This window comes from Pristis pectinata, chromosome 25 (genome assembly GCF_009764475.1).
Source record: "Pristis pectinata isolate sPriPec2 chromosome 25, sPriPec2.1.pri, whole genome shotgun sequence".
Lineage (NCBI taxonomy): Eukaryota > Metazoa > Chordata > Chondrichthyes > Rhinopristiformes > Pristidae > Pristis > Pristis pectinata.
Window position 1 is genome coordinate 22,822,504 of NC_067429.1, and position 25,659 is coordinate 22,848,162.

The following is a 25,659-nucleotide window of genomic DNA, read 5'->3' on the forward strand; positions in this document are numbered from 1 at the left end:
CCGTGGACCGAGGCCAGGGAGAGAGCAGCTGTCTATCACACTCCTGTTTATTTGTAACCGCCCAGCCCAACACGTTCACCGATCTTTCATCGTGACTTTGGAAAAATAATTAAGATAATCATCTCCTCCACCGCAGGTAACATGAAGGGCTCCAGCGGGATTTTATTTGGTGTGGTTTCCTGCCTTCTCGACAGGCGAATGTATTGGACGCAGGGACGGGTCCTTGCTCGCCTGGCGGCGCGGTTGCCGTGCGCTGAGGTCCGGCCTGCGGACGGTGAGTGAGCGGCGGCTCCGGGTCTCACCGGGCCGGTGCTGGGCGGCGGCTCCGGGTCTCACCGGGCCGTTCTCTCTGTAGAGCCCGCGGTTAGATCGCGCTCCGAGGAAACAGTCGTAAACGGGTCTTCCTCCTGCAGCTGCTCCCGTCGGAGCTCTGAGCTCCTCCCCCACTGCTGCTGGGGTCCCCCCCACCCCCCCCACCCCCACCCCCACTCCACTGCTGCTGGGGTCCCCACCGCCCCCACCCCAGCCCCACTGCTGCTGGGGTCCCCACCCCCTCTGCTGCTGGGGTCCCCACCGCCCCCACCCCCTCTGCTGCTGGGGTCCCCACCGCCCCCACCCCCACCCCCGCCCCAGCCCCACTGCTGCTGGGGTCCCCTCCCCACCTCCACTGCCCTCTCTCGTTACTGCTGGTTTTTCCACCCTCCCACTGCTCTGCTACTAGGGTTTCCCATCTTCCATTGCCCCCATCCCCACCTCCATTGCTGCTAGTTTTCTTCCACCCTCCTCCCTCCCACTGCTGTTGGGGTCTCCCACTTCCCATCCCTGCTGCCTCTCTCCCCACCCCCACTGCCCCCTCTCATTACTGCTGGTCTCCCCTCTTCCACCACCCCCTCCTCCCCACTGCTGCTGGTTCTTACATTCCCCCCCCCCGCACCCCTGATGCTGCTGCTCCTCTTCCTCCTATTGCTTTGGGATCTGACTGGTACTCCTCTCCCATTGCTGCTGGGGTTCGTTTCCTCTTCCACTGAAAACACCAGTGTGGTCTCTATTGTAATTTCCGGCTATAAGCTGTTAACTCCGAGCCAGGAAAAAGCAAACCAGTTTGGAGAAGAAAATGAGGGGTTAATCTTGGTTTATAGATTGCTGTGATTTCTAACAGTTTTTGTTTTAATATTGAATGGTTGATATTCCTAGAAGTTCTTGGCTATGGTGTCAGTTTTATTTAAATGTCTTCCATTACAATGTTTATCTTGACTGTGGCTGATGGGTATGGTGACTACCATGTCTCTGAGGTGGAAGGTTGTAGATTCAAGAGCCAGTGCAGAGATTTGAACTTTCAATTCAGGATAACGCTTTTGTATACTTACTGCAGTATCTTTTGGATATGATGAAAACCTGGTGTATTTTTCCACCCTGGAGACACAAGAGACCTCAGGTGCTGCAATCTGGAGCAACAGACAAAGTGCTAGAGGAATTCAGTGGGTCAGGCAGCATCTGGGGAGGGAAATGGACAGTCAACGTTTCGGGCCGAGACTCTTTGTCTGGACTCGTGTTTCAGGTTGAGGCCCTTTGGTCTTTTCCCCTCACAGATGCTGCCTGATTGCTGAGTTCCTCCAACATTTTGTCTGATGCTCCATATTTGCTGTCCTCTCAAATAGATTTAAAAGATCCCTGAAAATCAGTTGCTGAAATCGGAAATAAAAACAGAAAACTGAAAATATTAAGCAGGTCAGGTAGCATCTGCTGAAAGAGAAACAGTTAATGTTTCAGATCATCAGGGGAAAAGTTCTGATGAAGGATCCTGCATCTGAAACGTTAACTGTTTTTCTCTCCACAGAGGCTGCTGGAATGGCTGAGTGTTTCCAGTATTTTTCTTTGAAAGAGACTTCAATGAGCAGTGTCCTTGTAAGCAGTTTTTCTTCAATCAGCACCAAGAACTGAATGATGTGGTTATTTATTGTGGCCATTTTTGAAGCTTTGCTGTGTTAAAAATAAATTACTTGCTTTTTTTCTGTATTACCATAATGATAATATTTGGGGTATGGGAAATTTTTGAGATTGCGAGTATGTTCCTTCCTCGCTGAATTAATTGTTTAATAAACCATATACACTTTGTTTAGATTTAAACTTTATTGAAATTCATTATGATGAAAGATATCTACTTGGTCTCATGTTTTGCCTCCATCTTTTCTCATAACTTGCACAAATGAAATGTGAGAAGATTTCTTTTTTAACATAACATGAGCAATAGAATCAGGAGTAGGTCTTCTTGTCTTTTCTGCCATTTGATAAGATCATGGCTATATTTCTACCCTAATGCCAACTTCCTGCATTAAACACTTGCCCTTTAACATAAAAAAAATTGATCAGTGTCTTGACTGAGCCTCCACAGCCCATTTGGGTAGCTCTAACAATAGCTATATATTGATGAAGAGATGAGGATCCCGTGCAAAAGTGATGTAATAGCAATTATATCTTGTTATTAGCTGGGCAAAATAAATTTGGTCTAGAGATCAAGTTTCTGAGTGTAGAGTGGCATAGACACAATTGAGGGACAGGCTGTTTTAAACTAGTTTTTGTAATGAAAAACATTAATTACTAATCTTCTAGTAATGAATCCTCTTGAATAAAGTGATTGCAATATGTTAAAAAGTTGTATTCTGTTTGTAAAGCTCTCAGTTCAGTTAGAAACTCAAGTCATGAACTGGGGTCAATTTGGCTGTAGCAGATTGGGAATTAGTAAATGTATGATGGTAGATAACCATGGCAAACATTTACATATTTCATAATTCTCAATGAATTTCCTACTTACAAACAAAAATAAGCAATACCTGGCAAAAATAAAGAAAATAATAGATTAAAATGATTGGTGTCTAGTTTTAAAACTCAATATCTAAGAAATTGATAGAAGGAGAAAATAGAATACAAATCTTAACCAGCAAGAAATACAAAGAAAGGTAGTAAGAGGTTGCACAAGTATGTAGAAAGAGTTGCAAAAGTTTAAAGAAGATTCTTTAATGGATTGCATTTTGCAGAATAGCCAGTCTGGAATGGTTCCAGTGGATTGGAATGTAGCAGATATTACCAATGTTATTCAGGAAAGGATTTAAAAAAAATCTTTCGGTTAATTAACCTGACGTTAGTTGTCAGAAAAGTGCAGGGATCCATTTTAAAATGATGACAGGGTATCTGAAAAATCATGTGATTAGGAAGCATCAAAATTATCTTTGTGAAAGGGAAATTGTGCTTATTAAATTTAAAAGCTTTTTTGAGAAGGTAATTAGCAAGGCAGTTGAGTGGGAACCAAATGATGTTGCAGTTCTGAATTTTCAAACAGCATTTAAGTTTCACAAAAGGTTACACAGCACATGGCTTTCAAAAATATTAGTATTGACATTAAAAGAGAGAGAAAAGTAGAAACGAGGGGTCAGTTTCCTGTTGCCATACTCTTTCTAGGGGTTATCAGAGCGATCAGTATTGTACTTCCAACTGTTGATAAAAGGGGGCAAATGTATATATCCAAGTTTGGAGCACAAGTTAGCTGTGAAGAGGATGCTAAGTGCATTACAATGTTAACAGAATAAGTTGTCGAAAGGGTAGAAGATGGAGGGAAATGTGAGTTTGTTTACTTTAGATGAAAGAATGGAAATTTTTTTTAAATGATGAGGACCTGTTAAATGTTGGTGTTCAGAAGGATTTTAGTGACCTTGTATGTGAAACACATAGTCAACATGCAGATACAGCATGCATTTTGGATTTCAACTGATATATTGGCCATTATTGCAAGGGGTCAGAGTACAAATATAAGGAAGTCTTGACCCCATTGTGCAGTGCCATTTTGGCAGTATGTGGAGTGCTGTGTGCAGTTTTAATCTTTGAACATAAGTGTAAACTTGAAAGAGGAATTTCCTCACTGAGTTAGGAATTTATGGAATTCTGCACTTCCAGAATGGTGGTGCTAAGTTATTGGGTATACTTAATGCTAAAATCAGTAGATTTTTGGACTTCAAGAGAATCGAAGGATTAACTGGAAAAGTGATGCTGAGTTTAAGAATTAGGCATGTTAGTGAATGCAGAGCATACGCGGTCACTTAGTTTACTCCTGTTTACGTTCTCAAAATTGGCTAAGGAAGAAAAAGCAAAAAGTAACAATGAATTATTGCTATTTCAACTGGAGGGAGCTGTAAAGTTCTGTCAAAGAATGAAGCAGATATTAATAGATTTTATGTAAGAAGATAAGAGCAGGACTAGGCCATCTGGTCCTTCGATACTCTACTGCCATTCATCGAGATTAGGATTATTTTCTACTTTAGTGCCATATCTATTGTTATTCCCATATCCCTTCCTTCTCTTAATGCCTAAAAATCTTTTGATCTCTGTTTTGAATGAACACAACAATTGAGCTTCCACAGTTGTTGAGAGAGAGAATTCCAAAGATTCACCACCCTGTGAGTCAAGAAATTTCTCCTCATCTTTGTCCTTAAACTGTGTCCCCTGCTCCTGGACACCTCAGTCAGGGGAAACATTCTTCCTGCATCTGCCTGGTCAAGCCCTTCAAGAAACTTGTAAGTTTCAATGAGATCTCCTCTCATTCTTCTCAACTTCAAAGACTACAGTCCCAGTCTACTCAATCTCTTCTTGTAGACCAAGCCCTCCATCCCTGGAACTAGTCTCTTAAATGATTGTTGTACTCCCTCAATGCAAGTTCATCCTTTCTTGGGTAAGGAGACCAAAATTCAAGATAAAACAGTTAGTGTGGTCTCACCAAGGACCTCTACAATTGTATTTAGACTTGCTTGCCTCTGTAATCAAATCCTCTCGTAATAAAGGCTAACATATGGTTTGCCCTCTGAATTGCTTGCTACACTTACATGCTGGCTTACAATGAGTTGTGTATAAGCACATCTAGGTCCTTTTGAACATCGGCACTACCCAATCTCTCGCCATTTAACAAATGTTTCTCTGTTATACCCACCAAACTGAACAAGCTCACACTTTACCACAGTATATTTAATTTGCCACGTTCTCACCCACTCATCCTCATTATCCATATCCTCTTGAAGCCTTTTTTCATCCTATTCTGTACTTGCAATCCCTCCTAGTTTAGTGTTGTCAACAAACTTGAAAATATGACGTTTCATCACCTCAGCAATATTGTTGATAGAGATTGGGTATGCAGGGATTAGTGCCTAAACTCCAGCTGTAGCTTAGGCACCAATCCCTGCATACCCACTGATCACTGCCTGCCAACCTAAGAAGGATCTGCTTGTTCCCACTCTTTGCATTCTGTCCAGTAACCAATTCGTAGTCCACGTAAGTATATTTTCCCCAATTCCATGTGCTCTAACTTTATCAACTAATCTCCTTTGAGGGACCTCATTGAAAGCCTTCTGGAAATCCAAATACACCATATCCACTGGTTTCCTCTGGATCTGTTCTGTCCTCCAACAGATTAATCAAAAATGATTTTCCTTTCATAAATCCACATTGAATCAGCTCAGTCCTATTCTCTTCAAGGGCTTCTTTCATTGTGGATTCGAGAAATGTTCCTGCCATTGAAGTTAGGCTAATGGTCAGTAGTTCCCTGGTATTTTTCTCCCCTCACTTAAGTAGTGGGGTCACATTAGCTGTCCTCCAATCTAAGGAAGAGTACACACTTTGGGATAACTTGGATTAGTAAAATGGGCAGAACTATGGTAGATAAAATTTAATATAGAGAATTATGAAGTGATACATTTTAACTATAGAACGAAGATTGAAAGGCAGTATTGGGTAAATGGTACCATTTTGATCTGGATTCGAACAAAGATCTGGGGTGGAAGTTCTCGGATCATTGAGGAAGGCAGGGCGAACTCAGGAGGTTTTATTTGCAGTAGAATAAGTTATAAAATCAAGTGAGTTTAAAAAAATATCCGTTCTCAAAGGGTGCGGGAGCCTGGGCTAGCGTCCAGAGCCCTGGATTATTGATGTGGAAAAGTATGTTTAAATCTCACCGTAGCAACTTGGGAACTTGAATTTAAGTAACCTACATCTGTAATGTAAAACTTTTTCTAATGAAAACTGTGACACAACATAGCAGCCTAATTGGTTCATTAATGTCCATCACATGGAGCCTCTTAAGTCAATTCAGATATGCCACAGAGGTTGACCTTGTCCTTTCCCTGGCTGAGAGGTCTCAGGAAAAGACAAAGGACTTCAGCTTTCTGTGAATGACTAAATAAAAACACATTTAGGTCTGAACTACAGTAGTGTGCTAATATTTTAGAATGGTTGTCAAGATTTGATAAAATAAAATTAAGATGGAAACGTTCTCCGTCATTTTGATGTAATCCCAGAGGTGTTGTTGCATTGCATATCTCAGCACCTCTAGGACTGGGAAAATGGGCTCATTCATTGCCATATTTTTTTTATGATTCTGTTGTTCATTCAGCTATAGGTTAAAGGTATTGTATACCCAAATAGAAATAAGTACATTGTTTAACTTGTCCATCCATTTCAGAATTCCAATCATGGATACAGATTTGTATGATGAGTTTGGTAACTATATTGGACCAGAGTTGGATTCTGATGAAGAAGATGGCATAAGCAGAGATGATGATCTGGATGAGGTGAGGAAAAATGTTCATGAAACACAGATATGTCTCTTAAAAAGCTGAACAATTTCTTTTTGGATATGTTTTGATGATGCCAAACTGTATCCTGAGGGATATTAATTTGCATTAGAAACACCATGTCAAAAAAAAATCCTGTACATTAAATATACATAATATTTTGAATTTAATCTATGTCTTGCCCATTTATGGAAACTTTTGCTTTGTTTTCAACAGAGGTTTCATTGCACAGCAGTTAATAATTTATTTCATTGTGCAAACATTACGCTAAAGATGAATTCTTGATCTCCCAATCTAACTTGTCGCGGCCCTTGCACTTCGTTTACGTACACTGCGATTTCTCTGTAGCTGCATCACTATACTCTGCATTATGTTTTTTTTACTACCTCAATGCCTGGATGGCGTGGTTGAGTTTTTTTGACGAGGTGACGAGAGAAATTGATGAAGGTAGAGCTGTGGATGTCATCTATATGGACTTCAGTAAGGCATTTGATAAGGTCCCACATAATAGGTAAATCAAGAAAGTTCGATGCATGGGGTCAGTGGAGAATTGGCTGTGGATCCAGAACTGGCTTGCCCATAGAAGACGGAGGGTGGTAGTTGAAGTGACTTATTCAGGCTGGAGGCCTGTGAGTAGTGGTGTTCCGCAGGGATCTGTGCTGGGACCTCTGCTGGTTGTGTTGTACGTAAATGGCCTGGATGAGTATGTTGATGGGTGGGTTAGTAAGTTTGCAGACGATACCAAGATTGGTGGAGTTGTGAATAGTGTAGAAGACTGGCGACAGATACACTGTGACATAGATCAGTTGCAGATGTGGGCAGGGAAATGGCAGATGGAGTTGGTGTTGCATCTTGGTAGCACTAATGTCAAGAGGCAGTACACTTAAGGACAAGACCCTTAAAAGTGTTGAAGAGCAGAGAGACCGTGGGGTGCAAGTCCATGGCTCATTGAAAGTGGCTACACAGGTAGATAGGGTGGTTAGGAAGACTTATGGAATGCTTGCTTTCATTAATTGAGGTATTGAGTATGGGAGTCAAGAAGTTATGATGCATCTCTATTAGAATTCTGGTTAGGCCACATTTAGAGTATTGCGTGCAGTTCTGGTCACCTCACTATAGGAAGGATGTCGAGGCTTTAGAGAGGGTGCAGAGGAGATCTACTAGGATGCTGCCTGGATTAGAGGGTATGTGCTATCAGAAGGCTGGAGAAACTTGGGCTCTTTTCCCTGGAGTGGCGGAGGCTGAGGGGTGATCTGTCGGAAGTGTATAAAATTATGAGGGGCTTAGATAGGGTGGACAAGCAATATCTTTTTCCCATTATTGAGCGATCCAATATCAGAGGGCATGCATTTGAGGTGAGAGGGGGTAGGTTCAGAAGAGACGTAAGGGGTAAGTTTTTTACCCAGAGGGTGGTGGATGCCTGGAATACGTTGCTTGATAGGGTGGTGGAGGCAAATTCATTGGGGGCTTTTAAGAGGGGCTTGGATGGGCACACAAATGAGAGGAAAATGGAGGGATATGGACATTCTGTAGGTAGGGGGGATTAGCTATGTCGGCACAACTTTGTGGGCAGAAGGGTCTTCTGTGCTGCACTGTTCTATGTTCTAAGTTTTTTTACTGTATCTTAGTACATGTGACAATAATAAAACAATTAACCATTACTTTTGATACAAATTCCTCTAGAAATACTCCCACAAGTAATCTGTATTCTAATCTTTTGGAACAATAATAAAATGTGGTATTGTACTGAAGCGCTGGCTGACATAGGTACACATGCCATGCGTGGCAGGTCGGGTATCAGCATACCTGACCTACTTCATACCAGGGTTTGTTCTTCATTGTACTGAGTCGGTTGGCACAAATACAATTTGTGCCAGCCAAATCCAGCATGACCCCAATCATTTTCAATTAATTTAAATGTTATTTTGGCTTTATATTGTACTTTAGATTTCATTTTCTTATTGAATCATTTAAATAGAACATAGAATAGTATAGCACAGGAACATGCACTTCAGTCCACGATGTTGTGCTGAACTAATTAAACTAGTAATTAAATACCTAACTAAACTAATCTCCTCTACCTACACAATGTATTTCAACTCTTTCTAAATGTGTTAGCAGAAGCTCATCTGAGCTCTCCAGGTGTGGAGTCTTGCATTCTTCTGTCTGTGGCTTAGTTGCCACTTATGGATTGCTCTACAGGATATTGGAGGCTGTGTAGCCGCAGGACATCGGTACAAGTCTAGGACTAGTGTGGGGGGCATACTAGAGTTTGCCTGTTTTGCCCATTGACAGTAATTTGGTGATTTGTGGCTGAGGATGAATCAAAGATAGGCCATCTATTCTGCTGTCCACTGCAGGCTGACTCCTATAACGCCACAGACCTTGCCAAATGCAGAGAGTAATAGCAGGACACAGGCAGGCACTTGGTAGGGAAGAGTGTGAAGAAATGATAAGATAACTACTAAGACTGTTTTAGACTGAAGTGTGGAAAAACAAATTTGTGGCAAAGTCACATTTTCTGTCCTATAGTTGATGCTTAAAAATTAAGCAATTTTTGTGTTGTCTATATTTTGACGTATGCTGGTTCAAAATTCAAAATGAGAGCTCATAACATGTGTCTCAGCAAGTCCGAATAGAAAGTAGCTTTGTATAATAGATGTATTATCACCAACAAGGGACCATTCTTTATGTTTAATGAGACTGGATAATTTTTCTTTTTGACCATTGCTTAAATTCACAAGGGTCTTTTTAAAACATTTACAAAGTAAACGCAAATTAAAATAAGTGGAAGGTTGCTGTAGGACATGTCATATTTATCTTGCAAGTGATCACTTCAAGAGTCAGATCATTTATATACATTTGTGTATGAATATATAAGGAGGATGAGGATGATGAAGAAGCCGGAGATCAGGATGAAGATCACGTTGGAATGGAGGTGGTGCTGCATGAGGATAAGAAGTATTACCCCACCGCAGAGGAGGTATATGGACCTGAAGTAGAGACAATTGTTCAAGAGGAGGATACTCAGCCACTTACTGGTAAGTAAGGTGGTACATTTTAAATAAATAAATTAAAAACCCTGCACATTAGATTATTGTTAAAGGTACTTAATCATCTCTAGAGTCCGTATGGGTGGAATTAAGGAAAAAGAAAGGAGCAGTTACTCTACTAGGAGTATTCTATAGGCCCCCTGGTAGCGGTAGAGATATAGAGGAACAGATTGGCAGGCAATGTTTTGAGAGAAGCAAAAATAACAGGGTTGTTATAATGGGAGACTTCAACTTCCCAAATATAGACTGGAACCTGCTTAGTGCCAAAGGTTTAGATGGGATGGAATTGGTTAAATGTGTCCAGGAGGGATTCCTGACGCAGTATGTTGACAGGCTGACTAGAGGGAATGCCATGTTAGATCTAGTTTTAGGAAATGAACTGGGACAGGTGAAGGATCTATTGGTGGGTGAGCATTTGGGGGACAGTGACCATTGCTCCAAAACCTTTAAAATTGTCATGGACAGGGACAGGGACAGGTGCAGAGAGGACAAGAGGATTTTTAATTGGGGAAGGGCGAACTATGAGGCTATAAGGAGAGAACTTGGGAGTGTAAATTGGGATGTCCTTTTTGAAGGAAAATGTACCATGGAGATGTGGTCGATGTTCAGGGATCTTATGCAGGATGTTAGGGATAAATATGTCCCAGTGAGGCAGAGAAGGAATGGCAGGGTGAAGGAACCGTGGGTGACGAGAGAGGTGGAACGACTTGTTAGGGAGAAGAAGGTAGCGTACATGAGGTATAAGCAGCAAGGTTCAGACAGGGCCCATGAGGAATGTAGGGTAGCGAGGAAAGAACTTAAGAAAGGGCTGAGGAGATCTAGAAGGGGACATGAAAAGGCATTGGCTAGTAGGGTTAAGGAAAATCCCAAGGCCTTTTTCAAGTACGTGAAGGGTAGGAGGATGGCTAGGGTAAAGGTAGGTCCGATTAAGGACAAAGGTGGGAGAATCTGCCTGGAGGCAGCGGAAGTGGGAGAAGTTCTCAATGAGTACTTCTCTTCGGTATTCACCAGGGAGAGGGGTCTTGATGACGCGGAAGGGAGTGCTGGTAGGGGTGATGTTCTCGAGGTTGTAGATATCAAGAGAGAGGATGTGTTGAAGTTGTTAAATAATATTAAGACAGATAAATCTCCGGGGCCTGACAGGATTTTCCCCAGGCTGCTTCAAGAGGCTAGGGAGGAGATTGTTGAACCGCTGGTAAGGATCATTGAGTCCTCGTTGTCCACGGGGATGGTGCCAGAGGATTGGAGGGTTGCGAATGTTGTCCCCTTGTTCAAAAAAGGTAATAGGGATAGGCCAGGGAATTATAGACCGGTGAGTCTCACGTCTGTGGTGGGTAAGCTGTTAGAAAGGATTCTAAGGGATAGGATTTATGAACACCTTGAGAATCATGGACTGATTAGGGACAGCCAGCATGGCTTTGTGAAGGGAAGATCTTGCCTCACAAGCCTGATAGAGTTCTTTGAGGAGGTGACCAGGAAGATTGATGAGGGCAGTGCAGTGGATGTGGTTTACGTGGATTTTAGTAAGGCGTTTGATAAGGTTCCTCATGATAGGCTTCTTCAGAAGGTCAGAGGCCAAGGGATCCAGGGAAGCTTGGCTGTGTGGATTAGGAATTGGCTTGCATGTAGAAAGCAGAGGGTTGTGGTGGAAGGAGTGCCCTCGGATTGGAGGGCAGTGACTAGTGGTGTCCCGCAGGGATCAGTTCTGGGACCTCTACTTTTTGTGATATTTATAGATGACTTAGATGAGGGGGTGGAAGGCTGGGTTAGTAAGTTTGCGGACGACACTAAGATCGGCGGTGTTGTGGATAGTGTGGAGGGCTGTTGGAGCTTACAGAGGGATATTGATAGGATGCAGAGCTGGGCTGACAAGTGGCAGATAGAGTTCAATCCGGAGAAGTGTGAGGTGGTACACTTTGGAAGGACAAACTCCAGGGCAGAGTACTGGGTAAATGGCAAGGTACTTGGCAGTGTGGAGGAGCAGAGGGATCTGGGGGTTCATATTCACAGTTCATTGAAAGTTGCCTCACAGGTGGAAAGAGCAGTTAAGAAGGCCAATGGGATGTTGGCTTTCATAAATCGTGGGATTGAGTTTAAGAGCTGCGAGGTGATGATGCAGCTTTACAAAACTCTAGTTAGGCCACACTTAGAGTACTGTGTTCAGTTCTGGTCGCCTCATTATAGGAAGGGTGTGGAGGCGTTGGAGAGGGTGCAGAGGAGATTTACCAGGATGCTGCCTGGATTAGAGAGTATTGAATATGAGGAGAGGCTTAAGGTGCTAGGGCTTTATTCACTGGAAAGGAGGAGGATGAGAGGAGACATGATAGAGGTATATAAAATATTGAGAGGAATAGATAGAGTAGACAGTCAGCGCCTCCTTCCCAGGGCACCAATGCTCAAGACGAGAGGGCATGGCTTTAAGGTTATGGGTGGGAGGTTCAGGGGAGATGTCAGGGGGAGGTTTTTCGCCCAGAGAGTGGTTGGTGCATGGAATGCACTGCCTGGGGTGGTGGTGGAGGCAGATACATTGGACAGGTTCAAGAGCTTGTTGGATAGGCATATGGAGGAATGTGAGATGGAGGGATATGCGGGAGGAAGGGGTTAGGTAGTGTGAGGGTGGTTTGACGGACGGCACAACATGGTGGGCCGAAGGGCCTGTTTTGTGCTGTATGGTTCTATGGTTAATTTTGTTTTGTTTGAAAACTGCTTCTCCTCTCCCATCTTCTATTCTTTTAGCTGTTCTGATCCCATTTCCACCCCCACCCCCACCCCCCAAAAAAAATTGCAATCTTTAACTTCTGAGATTTTATTTTATTAGTAAAATAATGACAAGCTTATGTAATGTCATGGTGTGGGGCCTTGTTCTGCTTTGCATCATGTGGCTCCTCAGGTTTACTGGAAAGGTAATGATTATGGTTAAAGAAGGAGATTTTAATCTAAAATCAATACATAATCTTTTTTTAAATGTGCCATTCTCAATTCTTTCTGATGCATCCATATTTTTATGCATTGATATTAATGTATTAATGAATCTATTTAGGCTGATACAATAGCTGAGACATTCTCTAATGAGGTATGATTTTTATTTCATATAATGGAATTATCTAATGCTGTTTCTGAAATTGAGAATTTTCTGTCTTTCAGAACCCATTATTAAACCTGTCAAGAAAAAGAAATTTACATTGATGGAGCAGGAGTTACCAGAAACTGTGTATGATATGGAGTAAGTGAATGATTTTGCAGTACCTTTTAAACCTATTTCAAAATGAAGTCAAGGTTAATTGGAAGCATTGATTGCATTCAGGTTATATGTTCTATGACTAAGTGTAGAATGATTGAACCTAAAAAATGTACTTTAAATCCAAACCAAAAGACCAACTTTTTTTTTATATTTTCTGTACCAACTGTTCTGGCCTCTACAACCAAGGTTTCCATTTTCTTTTCTGATTTGTGGATAGTTAGGCTTTTTGAGCACACTCCCATTGAACGTCACACTGAAAATTTCCAAGACTTGTTCAGTGTAGAAATTTTATAATTGAGACATTTAAGCTGCATTCACTCCAAGAATTAAGGGTATTCAGCCTCCTGCTAAGGTTTATTTTTTCACAGCAAGTAGGTCCTTTGCACATCAATCATTTTCCAGGTGTCATTCATATTATGTTTAGATTCACAGTAGGTCACCAGTCACCCACCTTTCATAAATATATTTTCAGCTGTATGGTTGAGTGTTTCTTTTCTGTTGGCAGTTTAGTTCATGGTTGATTGTTCCCAAAGTGAAATTGTAAACATTTGTAAATCATTAAACCTTCTTTTACTTCATCTTAGGTTCCTTGCAGATTTGATGGATAATTCTGAGCTGATTCGGAATATTACTCTTTGTGGACATTTACATCATGGGAAGGTTTGTATTTATGTGTGAAGGTGCTATTTTAATTGTAGAGAGGATAGTTTGAAATATAAATAGAATAGAGCATAACAGAAAAATAATACATTTTGCAATCATTTGTTTCAGACAAATTTTGTTGATTGCTTGATTGAACAGACGCACCCAGAGATTCGTAAAAAGGATGACCGTGATGTAAGCATTTTGGCAACTTCCTTGATATATATTTATCTGGAAAATCTTAAAGCTTTACCATTTTTTAATGTACTTTTAATACTTTCCCTATGCAGCACAGCGATATTATTGTTTCTTTATGATTCCTTAATGCCTTAAGTTAGCAAATAACTTACATATTAGTAAAATAAAACCAAATTCAAAGCATCTAGTTAAAATCTATTTGTTCCACAGACCCATTGTTGGCTGCTTTAATCTTCTGACACCATTTGAAGTCAAGTTGCTTTAGTTTTTGCTGAAATTTTATATAACTTGCAAAGGAAAATAATTTTAAAAAATAATTCAAAATATAGAAGTTTTTGGTTAATTCCGGTTTCAGCTTATCTGCCAAGGTAAAGCAATCTTTAGGTTAGACGTTACTATGGATGTTAATTTCAAATAGACCATCCCTGTGGGGTTCGTGTAATGCTGAGTATAAAACTGGTGGTATTGAAGCAAATGTATGATGGGATTATTGGGTACTGGAGAGAAAAGAGTGGAAGAGCAGCAGATCACAGACAAGTATAATCTAAGATGCAGCCATGCCAGTTATTCGGGAAAATTAATTCAAACACTGTGTGGATATGCCAATAATGATTTAAGTGGGCAGGAGGATACTGAAAGGTTAGATGAGAATGGGTGGAGGAGAAGAAATCTTTTGCATCAGTTGACGATGGTTGAAATATTTTCCATTGGGGGGGTGCCTTGGACTTTGATAAGTTGAAGCAACACTGGTGCAGCCAAAATACTCTATCTCCAGATTAACAATTTAAGTTATATTTTGTGTTTTACTTCAGCTTCGATACACTGATATACTCTTTACAGAACAGGAGGTAAGCATTGTTATTAAATCTTTGTTAATTTGTGAGAGCTTTTTGACATTCTCTTGGATAATTTCTGCAATATTTCTCCTTAGAGAGGAGTAGGTATAAAAAGTACACCTGTCACAATGGTACTTCCAGATTCCAAGGGCAAATCCTATCTCTTCAACATCATAGATACGCCAGGTGAGTCCTGTGAACCGGTTTCAAATGTCTTAAATTTATCCAGTGATCTTTATAAAAAATTTTGTATTATTTTGTTCAGGTCTGTCATTTGGTGGAATAATGGTATTAAGTTAATGTTCACTTTGAATCTGAGTTCTAGGATTGGTCATTTTACTTTCATTCTTGTGTAACAATATTTTAAAAGAGATTAAAATCTTTTATATTTTAAAATTAGATAGTGATTAAATTTTGTTTTTTTTTCTGTCTTCTCCTAAAGAGGTGGAGCTCCTCACTATTTCTTTGTGTTCTACACAATACCTGCACTTAAAACTTGTATAAATGAAACAAGTTAGAGTAATCGATAACTTCGAGTTGCCAAACAGCTCTCCTGCCACTGTAATCTCTAAAACTAAAGTATTTTGTTTCATTTTCAGGGCATGTAAACTTCTCTGATGAGGTTACAGCTGGTTTCAGAATCTCAGATGGCATGGTACTGTTCATTGATGCAGCAGAGGGGGTGAGTAGGTTCATAGACCAAAAGTAAAGAATTTCTACACAAAAAAACTATGAAATAGGACATTTTCCTGGTTCAGGGGATGAAAATGCATGAGAATCAAATGCTGTCTGCAAACATGAAAGGAATGCACCTTATAGAAAATTACTGAATCTCAGGACAGGTGCATGAAACTTGAAGACCCTGGAAACTTATGTAGTTGATGATGTCCATGTTTTTTTAAAAAAATGGATAGAAAGGATGACCCAGATTTTAGCTTTGATATGAGTTCTCAAATGGTGAAAAAGTGTTTTCTAGGTTGCAACAGAATATAGATCAGCTGGGAGAGTGAGCAAGAGCATGCAAATGGAATTTAACTTGGGCAAGCGCAAAGGGATGCATTTTGAGAAGTTAAACCAGGGCAGGACATACACAGTGAATGGCAGGCCCCTAGGGAGTGTTGTTGAACAGAGAGAGCTTGGGGTACAAGTACATAGTCCTCTGAACATGGAAACACAGGTAGACAAGGTGGTAAGGAAGGTGCACGGCATACTTGTCTTCAGCAGCTGAAGGCATTCAGTTTAATAGTTGAGGTGTCATGTTATAGTTGTACCAAACGTTGGTTAGGCTGTGCTTGGAGTATTATGTGCAATTCTGGTCACTGCACTGTAGGAAGCTTGTGATGAAGCTAGAGAGAGTGCAAAAAAGAGTCACGAGGATGTTGCCCGGATTGGAGGGCTTGAATTAGCAGGAGAGATTGGATAGGCTGGGTCTGTTTTTCCTGGAGGAAATGAGGCTGAGAGGTGACATGACAGAGGTACGTAATTATGAGAGGCATTGATAGGGTAGATAGCTAGTGTCTGTTTCCCATCATCGGGGTGTGTAAAAGTAGAGGTTTACTGTGACAGGGAGGAGGGGGCTCGAGGAGTAAATTTTTCACACAGGGTAATTGGTATCTGGAAAGATTTGCCAGACAAGTTGCTGGAGGCAGGAACAGTAACAACACTTGAGGCATCTGGACAGATACTTGAATGAGCAGGGCACAGAGGGATATAGAATTAATGCAGGCAACTGGGATTAGTAGAATAGGCATTGTGATAGGCCTAGACGCGGTGGGTCGCAGGGCTGCTTTCTGTGCCGTTCAACTCTGACTCTAGGAGATTTTCTGAATGTTACACAGAATTTGACTGTAAGGCTCCCTTTACTGAGTTTCCTGTCTGCAGTCAGTCTGACAATATGGAGGGTTTTGAGCCAGCAATCTGTTTTACAAAACCTTAGTCTACTACAACAGGTAGATGGATGGTGAGTTGGGGGGTGCAGTGCAGTGAGAGACATTGTGGAGTGTTGCTTTGCTGGGGATGGAAGTGTAACTGAAGGCTGGTTTATCCATTGGTGGTGTCGGGGAGCAGACAGATCACACTGTGTGCAGTGTTTATTGGGCAGATTGTTGGATCCAGAGGAAACATTCCTGCTTTTGCCTAGCTCGATGTTATAAAGTCTCTTGCACCAGAAGTCCAACTGCTTTCAGCTACCATGTTTCCCAGAGTTCAGCCATCTGTGTTAAATATAAAATGACCGCAAAAATGAAAGACACTGCTGCATTTTTCAAAGGAGGAGCCCTGTCTGAGGTTTATCCCTCAATCAATATCACAAAAACTGCTAACCTCAATCTTATCACTTAACTATTCATGTGGGGCTTCTGTCCCAAATTGGTCACTGCATTTCCTTCATTGCAATAGTGACTGCACTTAGAAAATATTTTGTTGGCAGTTAAACACAGGGTTATCTTAAGAGTATATAAAATGCAAGTCTTTCATCTTTTTGGCTTGAGGATTTAAGATTAGAATTTTTAGAGCTTGCTCATATTTTAGTCAGCTTGATTTAGAAAAGTCTTCTTAAAATTTGTCAATGGATTAGCATTCTCCCCAAAGTAGAAAAAGAGGTTGCTAAATAAGTCCAGTTTTCTTTTGAGGTTAAATACCATCTGAAATGAGAAATGGAAATTTACTGCCTGCTTACAATGGGGATCTCTTCTGTATTTTAATTAAAGATCCAACACAAGGGGAATGTAGAGTCTGAAGCTGTGAATATATATCCTTAGTGAATTGAATATCTGTGGTTGCAGAAAATAAGGAAACTTTCCATTCCTCATCATTGCCATGTCTCTTTAACTCATAAATCAAGTAAATTTTTACAGAGAATAAACTTTAAAAAAAAAGCTATTTATCAAAGGCTTAGCAATTAAATATCTGATCAGTTTTATTGACAACTCTTCCTAGTATGCAATATGGCTAATGTGAAATTTGTGTAACATGCAGGTAATGCTGAACACTGAGAGACTAATCAAACACGCTGTACAGGAGAAACTGGCTGTCACTGTTTGCATCAATAAAATAGACAGACTTATCCTGGAGCTAAAGCTGCCTCCAACTGATGCATATTACAAATTACGTCATATTGTAGATGAAGTCAATGGTTTGCTTAGGTAAGCTGTCATTTCTCTGTGTTGAAAAAATTGTACTTTTTATGTTGTTATGGAGAATATTTTTGTGTATATAAGATCTGTTTTAAGATAAGTTTTAAAGCAATTTCCTTTTATTCTGACTCTTTTCTAAGATATAATATATATGAATTGAAATAATGTAAAGACCTCAAATATTTAAAAAGGAAGTAAAACGGCCTCAATATTTAGAAAACTGCATAATAAGGCTGCCACTGTAGACTATATATTTTGCTTGGAAGTAATTTTCTTTGTCATTGCATATTTGAGTGTGTGTGAATTATTTGGGGTTTTGTAGCCTTTAGCACACATGGTTTCTTCTGTGGGGTTGATAAAGCAACGTGGAAATATTCATGGACATCTTCAATACCACCTTTGCTAAGCAATGGAAGATTTTGTGGCTGAAACTTTGCTTCCTTCAAAGTGAGCATATCAAGTGATGTTTTTGCCAAGAGCTAAAGACTTTCTTTAAACTTGAAGAAAAAAAAGTGACAGTGATATTGGAAAACTTCCTGTCAAGTGGTTGACCCCTTGCTTCTATGCAGTTCCTGTCTTTCTATCTTGTACCATGTACTCAAAATATCTGGTCATATTTATTAAATATTTAAAAAACAGTAACAGAAATTATAGAAGTTGTTTAAATTCATTTTGTATCTTTTTGCAGTGTCTATTCAACAGATGAAAACCTAATAGTTTCACCTCTTCTGGGTAATGTTTGCTTTGCCAGTTCTCAGTACAGTATTTGCTTCACTTTGGGATCCTTTGCCAAGATCTATGCTGATACATATGGTGAGCATTAATTTTAGTTAGAGTTGACAGACAAATATTTAGCACTTTTAACTTAATACTTTTTTAATAGTGTGTAGATGGTCATCTGTTTAGATAATATGACAAAAGTTTTAACAATTGGTAGTCATTAAGTGCACTTATATGAACTTCGAGCAATTCAGAGTTTACAAGTTATCTAAAATGAACTCCTGAGTGTAGTCAATTACTGCTTCGGAGGTAATCCAAAATCTGAAGGCACAGTAGTCCCCCTGCAGTTATGCATGGCATTAATCAGAATCACTTGGGATTCATTTTGGAAATACAATCTTATGAAACTTTGGAAGCCATCCAGCAATAATATGACAAGGTAACACTGAGTCGAAGAACCTTGCCTATGATAAGAGATTTGGTAATATATTCCTGAGAGATTAGATTGAGTTTTGCTGTGGCAGTTAATAAAAAAAATCATTCAAAAGGCAATGATTCTTGATAGTAATTTTAGATTAAGACTGAGCTTAGACAGAACTAAATCAGTTAGTCACATTTAGAAAAGAAACTTTTCATACGCATTGTGGAATTCACACTATTAGAAGACAGATTCAATTGAAGTGTTCAAAAGTCAGTATTTAAGAGTTAAATGTAAGGATGGATATGGTTAGATCTGAGCTGTGGATGGCAAGGAGATTTTATCAAAATTTTGGTAGTCATTGCATGGAGAGAATAATGCCTTCTTCCTGGCTATTCAGAACAACATCCACTCCATCTAGGTATGGTTATGGGCAAAGCACTGTTCACATTTATGTTCTCCATATCAAAAGGCATTGAGAAGTACAGAAACATAACGATGATGATCCCTGAGTTTAGTGGTTATACCTATCAAGAAAAATTGAACAAGCTGGAACACTAATAATAAAACTGAGGGATGACCTGGTACTGTAGTTCAGATTATGAAAGGGTATGATGAATGGATGTATAGAAGGTAATTTCATAGGGTGGGTGGTGGGATAGGGAGGTGAACTACATATAGGAGCCAAAAATACAAGTAGTCACTGAAAAATACAAAAGGAAAATTAAGGTGAAAATATTTACCCAGAGTAATTGGATGTGGAATTCCCTATTTCAGAAGTCAGCTAAGGTCAACACCATTGAGGCCATGCTAAGGAAAAGTTGAGAAAGATGAAAAAAAAAGTTATCTTGTAATATTAGATGAAGGTTTAGAAGGGGTTCACTGCCTTAGATCATTTGGTCTCCATGGCCTGTTTCTGTGCTGTACTTCCGGTATAATTTTGTGCATGATCTGTATCTATTGGCTGATTTAGTAACTTTCCTGTTTCCCATGATTTTAAAAAAAATCAAGAAATTGTACAAGTATTAATCATTTAATGTTATCAGTTCCACAGATTTGGCATTTATTGTTCTAGTCTACTTCTACTGATAGTTGAGTCTGAATCAGCTGCCTTACTCTGGGTATCTGGAAATTGGAGATACAGATCTAATCTCTTAAAAATAACATGTTTTAATTGCTTCCTTCCCTGGCTATTATTCAGTGCAAAGCTGCTTATTATGTCTGCTTCACTGATCTGAACATTCTGTTTAGTATATTTGCCAGATAATGTTGCTTTTTCTTGTTGCTGGCTCAGCTAACTCTGGAAGATGCCTGAAAGCAAATCAATTGCTCATGGATCCACTTGGATGAGCAATATTTAAAGATAAGAGTAAAATATTCTACATTAAATGTGTGTGCGCGTCACATTGTGAATTCTCTTTGAATTGGTTGAATCATGGACAGTGTCTGTGGTCCTTCCAGTTAATCACATCCCAGCACAGGAAACGACAGATCAACAGAACCATTAAAACTGGAACCAGTGGCTAATCACTGCAGCATCCCTATGGTTACATTGCTAACCAGTTCAAGCAGATTCTGTGAGAGGGGAAAATAATATTTGCATGAGACTGCTCAGTGTTTTTTTTAACCATAGTTTATGCTGCTGCAAATAAAATGCATGCAATAATAATTTTAGTCAGGAAAGCCCATCTAGCCCAAAACTCCTATCCCACTTTCCAATTGCTTGAATAACTATTTTTCTGCATGCTTGTACATCAAACCACACTTCATGAACATCCTGATCTATCCCCTTATAACCTGTCTAATGCCCACCTTAAGCAGTGCGTGTAAGAAATTGAGAGTGCAGAGTTGGCAATTGTAGAATAAGTTTTCTAGGTAATGGAGAATTTTCTATTTAAAAAGAATATTTTGTTTTACTTAAAGGTGTTCTTTCTAGTTTCATTTAATGCAGTGTTGTAAAAAAACTTTATTTTATGTTTTTTTTAAAAGGGGACATTAACTATATGGAGTTTGCAAAGCGTCTCTGGGGTGACATTTACTTTAATCCAAAAACGTAAGTTTTAAGCTTACTCAAGTTGTCATCCCACAGTTGGATCTATGTACTATGTGCTGAAATTTTCTCTTTTTGCTTTTAAAGTTGAGGACAAGGGATATTAATACTGAGAGCTGGACCTTTTTGGGTTTTCCAGGAACCCAGACCAGTTAAGACATAGAAAAGAGACAAAGTTCTCTCATCTCTAATTCAACAATGTAACTTAGAAGAGAAAATCCATCTTTTTGAGATGATGGACAATATCTGGAACACATTGTTGAACCAAAGAGAGAACGTTGCTCTTTTTCTGTGCAGTAAATGACATTATCATATGTTTACAATTGAAAGTATTTTAAGTAATGTTATCTGCGTAATTTATAGATTTGTAAAACCTAAATTAACTAGTACTCCCCCCTTTGTCCCTAGCAGCTGTTTCCTTCATTGAAGTCAGTGGAAAAGTAATCTCTACACCTGGTTCAGCCTAGCACCTGTTCTTGTGGCAAGGAATTCAGTTTAGGAGCACAGTTGATAAAATAACAGCAAAAAAACTTAATGCAGCTGCATAACTAACGAGTTGAAACAGAAATGCTGAAGTTTCCATCGGTTATGTGGGAAATTGTCATTTGGGCAGGAAGCTGATGACATTTCCTTGTAATATCCAGGCTAATGCATCCGTGCAGTATCCAGCCTCATAAGCAATACCATCAGAAATGGACTGCCAGCATTTCAGTGAACAGTTAGTAAAGGGCACTGCCCCATTGGTTATCAATCAAAGAATGCACTTATATCACACATCTTCATTTTTGTTGGAGCAGTTTTATTTTATTTTCTATGTTACAGTATGGTGTAATGAGACGGTCTTAAAAATGGAATCCCAGTGACAATGTTCCATGACTGGGTTCAGCTCTAACATTAGAATTCAAATTTAATACAAATGACTGTTCGTCAACAGTTAAAGTGTAGGATATAAGCACTGTAAATATACTCTGACTTCACTAATACTTTTCCCACGCACTGATAGAGTGGCATTGATCTATTAGCTTGATCCCACCCGCCTACTTAGTACAGGAAAGGCAAGAGCGTATAAATAGATTTTTAATATACATTTTTAATGAGTGGTTTGTGAATTGGCTTGTTAAATATTTTATATCTACTATTCTGTTAAAATATAACATTTGTAACTAATTTCCAGCTAATGTTTATAAAAACTCATTTTTCCCTTTCAGGCGAAAGTTTACAAAGAAGGCCCCAACCAGTAACTCTCAGAGAAGTTTTGTAGAGTTTGTTTTGGAACCTGTTTATAAAATTCTTTCTCAGGTATGCATAACAATATTGTATAATTGATATGACAAGTAGTAGGTTGCTAACTATATTACAAGATAATATAGCCTTCAGCAAAATACTGTATATGTTAGAAGTCTTTCTTTCTTTTTCAATCTTTTTATTAATTTTCAAATTAATACAGATTGATATATAGCATCAATATTTATATACATGTAATACAGAGATCAGGATAACAATCATAGCATAGATAATCATAAAGAACAATAAAATATAAAAAAAATCTGTAGATCCAATGAACTCTTAGTAAATGAATATAATATAAAAGAAAGGAAAGAAAAAGATTTATTATATAAAAAAAACCCAAATCAATAAAAAAAATTATAAACAATATAAACTAAACAAAAAAAAACTTCAAAAAAAAAAGAAAAAAAAACTGGGCTAAAGTTTCTCGGTAGAAACAGAGCAATATTATGTTGTCAAGTCCATTCCTCCAAGTTGGAAAGTTATTGAAAGGGGATCTACATCATGTGAAAATATTGAATAAATGGACTCCAAATATCTTTAAATTTAAGCGAAGGATCAACATTACCACTCCTAATTTTTTCCAAGTTTAAACATGATATAGTTTGAGTATGTTAGAAGTCTTGAGCAAGGATAAAATTTAAGAGGTCCTCATGTATTTGTGGAAAGAATGGACACTAGCATTTTGCACAACTTTTAGTCAAGGTATTCAGATGAAATTTAAAACCATGCAAGTAAAGACTGGATATAAGTGAAATCCGTGCTGTTTTTGTACTAAATAGACAAGTTGGGCAGCTCCAGCGAACCGGGTTCAATTCTGATCTCCGGTGCTGCCGTGTGGAGTTTGCACATTCTCCCTGTGACCATGTGGGCTTCTTCTGGCTGCTCCAGTTTCCCCTCTCATCCCTGATGATAACCTGATGGTTTGTGGGTGAAATGTGTCCTGTAATTTACCCCAAATGTAGATGGTTGGTGGAAAAATCGGGGTGTTAATGGGCGTGTGTAAGATAATAGGTTGTGGGGGAATGGAATTAATTTGAGTGCTGGTCCAGACTTGATGGGACAAATGATCTCTTTCTGTCATAAGGAAATGTATAAAATAATACATGGAAATATATGAAAAAAGTTGTATTTATACTAAACGTGATAGAAAATAAAAGAGTAAATTTTAGTTTTTAACTTTGATGTACAAAATGTGGATAATTCAATTTTGCAAATCCTCGCATTTGGCCAGAATGTGGACAGTAATGCTGATGAATTGGAATTGTACATCTCAAGAATGTTGTCACTATACATTATTTTCTTTGAAGTGGAGGCAGTTTTTTTTGTTAGCAGAACCTCCCAAACTAAACATAGTCATGTTGTCTAATTTAAGGATTTGTGTTTAGAGATTTTTAATGGAGCACTTCCTGGAGCTTTTGTTTACTGGTGACATTTGACTCAAAATATCAAATAAATAGCTTTTCCCTGACCTTCAGATTTTTAAAAATGTAGATTGAATCCAACTTTTTCATGTGGGAATGAACTTAATCATATCTTGTGGATGTTGTTAAGCTTGTTCATGTTTTGTTATTTCTTCACATGAAGAAAGGAATAGCAATATGTAGTGAGTGTTGAGCAGGTGAAGCAGGGCTAGAAGATGCAGCAATAATTGGAGCAAGGTAGGAGAAGGGGGAGAAAAAGACAAAAAAGGGCCTCTCTGTGGGAATGGAAGGCGATATCAAGAAATCTAAGAAGTGAGTGAAGGATATAATTTTAAACGTTATTAAAAGTTGCAGACTAGGAATATAATTATTGATTCTGCTAAGAAGTGTGCTGAAGCTGTTTGTATGGTCTGTGCAGGTTGTTGGTGATGTGGATACGACTCTGCCACGTACATTGGATGAGCTCGGTATTCACTTAACAAAGGAGGAGTTAAAGCTGAACATCAGGCCCTTGCTTCGACTAGTCTGCAAGAAGTTCTTTGGTGACTTTACAGGTAATTCACTGGTGACATGCTTAAGACGCAATAGGCAAAAATGTTTGTGTATTTGATGCATTGATTAAAATATGATAAATAAAAAGAACCTTTAACAAAATTGATAGTTGAGAATATTTTTTGACTTTAAGAGTGGTGAAGCCTGAAGCCCTCAGCTTGTTAAGTGTTGGCAGCAGGCACCCTCGAAACATTTAAAAGAATGATTATTTAAGGGGCGATAAGGTACAAGGCACAAGGTGGGTGATAGTAGATGAGTCCAAGTGGCTCTTTTACATTTGGCATGGATACAATGGGTTAAATTACCTATTTTTAGGTCATAAATTTCCACCTCTGCTTTCTATGTAAATGTGCTTGACATGCAATTAAAATTGAAGGAGCTGTAATATTCAGAATGATTAGAACATCCTGGAAGGGTAATCTTCGTAAAGCAGCTGGGAATAATATCTTTAATTTGAGCAATAATGACCTAGTCCTTGTATCTGTTTGTTTACATTTTATGGTAGCTAAATTTGAGGTATTGTAGAAACCCCCGAGTTGCAAAATATAAATTGTGGAAGAGCATGTAGATGCTGCCTTAAAACAGAGGTGTTATAGGAAATAGATAGACTTTCAGTTGAATAGAAAACCTTAAACTGCTCATGAATGACGCTTCGAGATAGAAGCTGGGAAGATTTGAGTTACAGCTTTACTACCTGCTACAGTTCAGGTATATATTTTGTATTATTGGTTAGCTATAAAAAAAAAACTGGACATCACGTCACAGTTATGGTTGGTATGTTACGTTACACATTTTGGCGGCATTAGGATAGTGAGTTTCCGAAGACTGAAATGTGCATTCTATAAGAAATTTACAGAATACACATTACAGTTTTTGGAAACTCATTTTATCTACAGAATAGCTATTACCTACATAATCTTTATCAGAACCTGCATGTAAAATCAATATGAACAAAGGGTTGCTTTGAAAAATATAGATTTGTTATCTAAATTTTTAGCAAACTATCATGGCTTGCAAATAATATTGCAGCTTCAGAAGAGACCATTCACAAGGATTCCTCTTAGTAAAGGTTCATGATACCACATGTAACTTTTCCACAGGTTTGGTAGATATGTGTGTGCAGCATATTCCATCACCTCAGTCTGGTGCCAGGAATAAAATCGAACATACGTACACGGGCAGCCTGGATTTGGATCTTGGCGAAACAATGCTAGAATGTGATCCGGATGTAAGTAAAATAGTTTGGAAAGTGTTTTGGTTCATGTAACCTGATAGTTCTGTGCTCATGAGGGTGGGCTGATTCCATATGACTCGCTTGTCAAATAACCAGAAGATGTCAGCAACAGTGAACTAAACTATTTAGCATTTATTGTTAACCAGTGACAGTTTGTTTTGTAACTTTCAAAAGATTTAAGCATTGCCGTATTTGTTTAGTTGACAAATGTTTCTTCTGTTCATATCAATCTAAACCTACAACTATGGAACTATTATGT

General features: G+C 39.0%; 1 protein-coding gene across 2 annotated transcripts in view; it reads left to right on the top strand.

Annotated features, from left to right (window-relative positions):
* The first annotated feature begins 189 nt into the window (after positions 1-189).
* Positions 190-25,659, top strand: part of eftud2 (elongation factor Tu GTP binding domain containing 2) — a 42,786-nt gene continuing 17,316 nt past the window's right edge. Inside the window, exons 1-15 of one of the 2 annotated variants that reach the window (XM_052038746.1) lie at positions 190-274; positions 6,500-6,608; positions 9,493-9,652; positions 12,809-12,887; positions 13,490-13,565; positions 13,677-13,742; positions 14,558-14,593; positions 14,677-14,767; positions 15,181-15,263; positions 17,558-17,724; positions 18,404-18,528; positions 20,843-20,906; positions 22,112-22,202; positions 24,033-24,168; positions 25,267-25,394. In XM_052038746.1, coding sequence (XP_051894706.1) covers positions 6,510-6,608; positions 9,493-9,652; positions 12,809-12,887; positions 13,490-13,565; positions 13,677-13,742; positions 14,558-14,593; positions 14,677-14,767; positions 15,181-15,263; positions 17,558-17,724; positions 18,404-18,528; positions 20,843-20,906; positions 22,112-22,202; positions 24,033-24,168; positions 25,267-25,394 — 1,401 coding nt within the window. In that variant the 5' untranslated portion in view covers positions 190-274; positions 6,500-6,509. Of the gene's footprint in view, positions 275-1,842; positions 1,906-6,499; positions 6,609-9,492; positions 9,653-12,808; positions 12,888-13,489; positions 13,566-13,676; positions 13,743-14,557; positions 14,594-14,676; positions 14,768-15,180; positions 15,264-17,557; positions 17,725-18,403; positions 18,529-20,842; positions 20,907-22,111; positions 22,203-24,032; positions 24,169-25,266; positions 25,395-25,659 lie in introns of those variants that run through there. The other variant, XM_052038745.1, reaches the window with a different exon arrangement.